The following is a 4,919-nucleotide window of genomic DNA, read 5'->3' as shown; positions in this document are numbered from 1 at the left end:
ACTCTACCTCGGATCCTGCCCGTCATCGGACCTCGAAGCAGCTGAAGGATCATTGGAACGCCTACAACAAGGAGGTGTCCCTGTTCAATGGATACTACATCCAAGAAGAGCGGTTACGTCAGAGTGGAGCAGACGATGATATGGTCATGAAGTCGGCAATGGAGAGGTACGCGAATGACAAAAGAGTGACTCAGCCATTCAGAAAGCACCACTGGTGGCAAGCTGTTCGCAATGAAGCGAAGTGGAAAGGACAACATGGTCCTGGTAGTGGATCCGATTCCACATCGAAGAGAAGCCGTCTGGGAGTTTCTGGTGAGTACAGCTCTGGCGACGCGACTACAGAGGAGGAGCGTCCACCAGGCCGCGATAGAGCCAAGGCCGCGGTACGTAGTGCAAGGAGGAAGGGGAAGGCAACCTCATCAAGCAGTGAGGTAGGAAGCAAATCCTTCGCCATGAGGAACATGATGAAGGGTTTAGTGAAGGCTAAGCTATTCAAACAATGGAACAAGATGAAAGATCGATCAACCGACGACATGAACGAAGCAGAAAAGCGCTTACATGCGAAGGCCATCAAGATGTGCGAAAAGAGCTTGGTCTGGCAGATGATGAGGAGGAGGAGCAGCAGGAAGAAGAGGAAAAGGAAGAGGAGTAGAATTTTTATTTATTATGTAATTTTTAAAATTTATTATGCAATTTTATTAATTATTATGTAATCGGTAACATTTTAAGTTGAATAAAATATTTTTCTTGCATTATTTTGAATGTGTACGAAAAATCAAGTGAAATAACTTAATGTGAAAAAGAAATAGTGATGTGGAGGAGAGAGAAGTGAGAGGTGACACTATAGCCCGTGCATTGGCACCGTGGGGTGAGAGTGGGGTGAAAGTGAGGGAAAAAGCTGACGTGGCGGGTGAGAGTGAGGTGAGGCATTGGCACCAGCCTTACCCTGACTAATTCCTATGTTCCCTAACCAATCAGAGGTTGTTAAGGGTGTGTTTGGTAGCCTGGGTCACTAGAGAATAGCTATCTACACTTATACAAGCTGATCCTAGCTAAGTTGAGTTGGGATATCCTCACGTGTTTGGTACCTCGTGTGTGTTGAGACATGTCAAGTGCATCTGTTGTTTGGTGGACTGTATGGGGTGAGGTGTGCTGAGAAATTGCACAGAAACCCCTGAATACCAAAATGAAAGGCAATGGAGTCCCTGTATATAGAATAAAAAAGCAATCGGATCCCTGTACACAGACAAAAAGCAATCGAGTCCCTCTGAAAACGCAATCGGGTCCCTTTGCTGGCTGTGGCGACGCTGGCCCTCGTCGCGGCCGTGCAGGGGTTCATTGGCGTGGGCGGCGTTCTGCTGCGGCGCATTCGTGCTCGTCGAGGTGCTGCAGGTAGAGCTCGCTGGCGTGGCCGGGCTGCTGCGGCGTGTCTGTGCTCGTCGAGGCGGACTTGCTGCCGTGGCGGAGCTCGTCGATGCGCCGTAGGCGGAGTTCGTCGAGGCGCTGGTGGCGGAGATTGCTGCGTGGACGGTCCGCTGCGGTGCGCATCCGTGCTCGTCGAGGAGCTGGAGGCGGGCTTGCTGGCTTGACGGAGCAGAGCTCGTCCGTGGAGTTGCGGGAGGGGGCGACGCAAGCCGGCGTCGAGCGGCGGCGCAAGCCGGCGTCGAGGAGGTTCCAGCGGGGCTCGTTTGGGCGGTGTCGACGGGGAGCAGTTTTGGGGGAGAATGAGGGGTGGGGCGATTGACCCCTGCTGGTCTCAGCCCACGGGAGAGGCGCGCGTGGGGTTTTCCGGGCGAGGTCAGCTCTGCCCACATGCGAAGCTCGATTTCAGCTTCTCTACTGGGCAGGGCTGAGAGCCCTTTTTCGGGTGAGGTGGGCACTGCCAAGTTGGACCGACCAACCCTACCAAACAACAAAATGTGGAAAAAGGTGGGATGAGGTGGGAGAATCTGACTCCACCCGGTCTACCAAACACACCCGAAGTCTCGGAGCCTCCAACTCCCATTCCCTTTCTCAAACTACGGGAAAGTCTTTTCTAACGCAACCGGTACCTACCAGACATACATCTATCGTTCAGTATTTCGTGATTCGTGCTAGGTTCCTTTCCTATATCTAGTGTATATCATATCCATATGATACTTCTCTGAAATCTAAAAGAAATTTTTGTAAAATCTCGTAATTTTTTCATATAAACCAGGTTTTAGAATACTGTGGATGAAAATTAACTATAATGATTCAAATATGTGTGAATTTATGTATAATATGGTTAAAATAATAAATTTTTGTTACATTTTTATTTATATCTAAAAAGTATCGTATATATACCATATCATGAAAAAATAGGTAAGAAATTGAAGAGAAATTAGCACGAATCATGAGGCACCCTACCGGTCAGATGGTGACCGGTAGGAACTGGCTCCGCCAGAAAATCCTCTCTCCTCAAACTACCCCGAAACAAACACGCTGCAGGTGAAGGCTGCTAGCTCCAGTCCAATCCCAAACGAGCAGGATGCCGTCTCCGTCGCCGATGGTGCGCGTGGTGTCGTCGCGCACGGTGAAGCCGCCGCCTCGGCCGCGCGAGCGCATCGAGCTCACCTCCTGGGACGTCTCCATGCTCTCCGTCAACTACATCCAGAAGGGCCTCCTCTTCGCGCCGCCCGCCGACCCCGCGCTCCCCGTCGTCGATCACCTCGCCGCCGCCCTCGCCGACGTGTTCGCCGAATACTTCCCCGTCGCCGGCCGCTTCATCACCGACAAGCACCGCGACGACACCGGCAACGTCGTGGGATGCTCGGTCTCCATCGACTGCGACGGCCAGGGCGTCGAGATCATCCACGCCGTCGCCGACGGCGTCACCATCGCCGACGTGATACCTCCCGACGCCGACGTGCCGCGCGTCGTCCGCTCCTTCTTCCCGCTCGACGATGCCGTCAACTACGACGGCCACGATGCCCCCCTCTTCGTCGCCCAGGTCACCGAGCTCGCCGACGGTGTCTTCGTCGGCTTCGCGTACAACCACGCGCTCTCCGACGGCACCGCCTTCTGGGACTTCCTCAACGCCTGGGCCGAGATCGCGCGCTCCTCCAAGCTTCTTGCGCCTGCGGACCGCCCGCGCCTAAGACGGTCGCCCCTGCTCGAGCGCTGGTCACCCGACGGCGGCGCGGCGGCGCCGATCGTCCTGCCGTGCGCCGACGTGTCAGAGCTCGTCGAACGGCTGTCCCCGCCGCCGCTGCGCGAGCGCATGCTGCACTTCTCGGCGGAGTCGCTGGCGGCGCTCAAGGAGCGGGCCCGGCAAGAGCTCCTGGCGGCCGGGGACACGGCGGGCGCCGCCGCGGTGACGCGGTTCCAGGCGCTGACGTCTCTGCTGTGGCGGTCCATCACCCGCGCCCGGGGGCTGGCGCCGGAGCAGGACACGGTGTGCCGCGCGGCCGTCAACAACCGCGGGCGGCTCCGGCCGGCGCTGCCGGCGGAGTACTTCGGGAACAGCATCTACGCCATCGGCACGGAGGCGGTGCGCGCGGCGGAGCTGCTGGAGCGAGGGCACGGGTGGGCGGCGGGGGCAGTGGGGCGCGCGGTGGCGGCGCACACGGACGCGGCCATCAGGGCGCGCGTGGCGGCGTGGATGGCGAAGCCGATGGTGTACACCCTGGCCTGGTTCGACCCTTACGGGACCATGATGGGGAGCTCGCCGCGGTTCGACATGTACGGCTGCGACTTCGGGTGGGGGAAGGCGGTGGCGGCGCGGAGCGGCAAGGCCAACAAGTTCGACGGGAAGACGTCGCTGTACCCCGGCCGCGAGGGGGATGGCAGCATGGACGCCGAGCTCACGCTCACACCGGAGCACATGGCGGCGCTCGAGCAGGACGAGGAATTCTGGGCCGCCGTGTCGCCGGACGCGCCAACGCCGGTGGGGAAAGCTTGATCTGAACATTTTTTTTTCCAGCCGACCAAAGATGTCTACCTCGTACTAGTACAAGTCCAGTACCAAGACTCATCGGACATGGCTACCTTTTCGTTTGTCCTTGATCGCATTCCTTTGTTTCGTTGCTATCTCACCCACTACTTGCTATCTCACCCACTAGTTGTCTAGTCATTGTCATTTGAACCGGAAGGAAAAAAGACATTATCTGGCAGCTCTTGTCGGCACTTGTGCTCGTTGTATGTTCCTTTTGCAAATAAATGACAGCTCTTGTATGCACTTGTGCATTTTACAGAGAAGACGTATCACCTACTTGGATACCTCGCTTGGCATGACATTTAGCAACTAGGAAATTTTGGGGTATTATGGAGGAAGGAAAGGGTTCAGCGTCAGACAGAGGTTTAAAAAAATACAAATTTGATGGCAAACTCACCTCCTGCGAGTATGTTTGTTCCAAAGAACGTTAAAAGTCAGTAGATAAAAGAGATAACATAGTTAAGAATCCTCAAGTTAAGATTAGAATTGAATGCCCAGTTCATCTGACCCTTTCAGTAAATCATGAAGCTGATTCTCAAAAAAAAAAAAGTAAATCATGAAGCTGAACATTTGGCAATATCTGATCTTTTTCTGGAACATAACCACATATTTCAATTGCCAGAAGCATGGCTCCTATTGCCGTCACATCGAATGAAGCGCAGGCGCTTGAAGCCTTGAAGTTGAAATTGCCGATGAGTCGGGTGTTGCACCAAAAGCTGCTCATGAGTTTGCTAGTCAACGAGTTCGTGGACCATCTAGTCTCCTGTCAAAGTTGGTAACTCTGATCCTTGTTTCAATTGCAACATGCCGGGTCATTATGCTGCTTCATGTCCCACAATTAGATCTAATCGATGTAAGAAATTGGGGCACATTAGGGAGACATGTCAGGCTGTGATACCCTGGGAGTGTAATGTTGTTATGTGTGGTTTTCAGTCTCCTGGATTAGGATTCTTCTATTTTCCTG

General features: G+C 54.3%; 1 protein-coding gene across 1 annotated transcript; it reads left to right on the top strand.

Moving 5' to 3' along the window:
* Nucleotides 1-2,455: 2,455 nt before the first annotated feature.
* On the top strand, nt 2,456-4,231 carry LOC127294612 (uncharacterized acetyltransferase At3g50280). Its single transcript, XM_051324466.1, has one exon. It carries the CDS (start codon nt 2,510-2,512, stop codon nt 3,920-3,922), a length of 1,413 nt encoding a protein of 470 aa, XP_051180426.1. The 5' UTR covers nt 2,456-2,509; the 3' UTR covers nt 3,923-4,231.
* The last annotated feature ends 688 nt before the right edge of the window (nt 4,232-4,919 follow it).

This window comes from Lolium perenne, chromosome 4 (assembly GCF_019359855.2).
Source record: "Lolium perenne isolate Kyuss_39 chromosome 4, Kyuss_2.0, whole genome shotgun sequence".
Classification (NCBI taxonomy): Eukaryota; Viridiplantae; Streptophyta; class Magnoliopsida; order Poales; family Poaceae; genus Lolium; species Lolium perenne.
This window is presented reverse-complemented; position numbering and strand designations above follow the sequence as displayed.

What these genes read in the sequence shown, in the direction of transcription:
- LOC127294612 (XM_051324466.1), top strand. Translation starts at nt 2,510, where the DNA reads ATGCCGTCTCCGTCGCCGATGGTGCGCGTGGTGTCGTCGCGCACGGTG.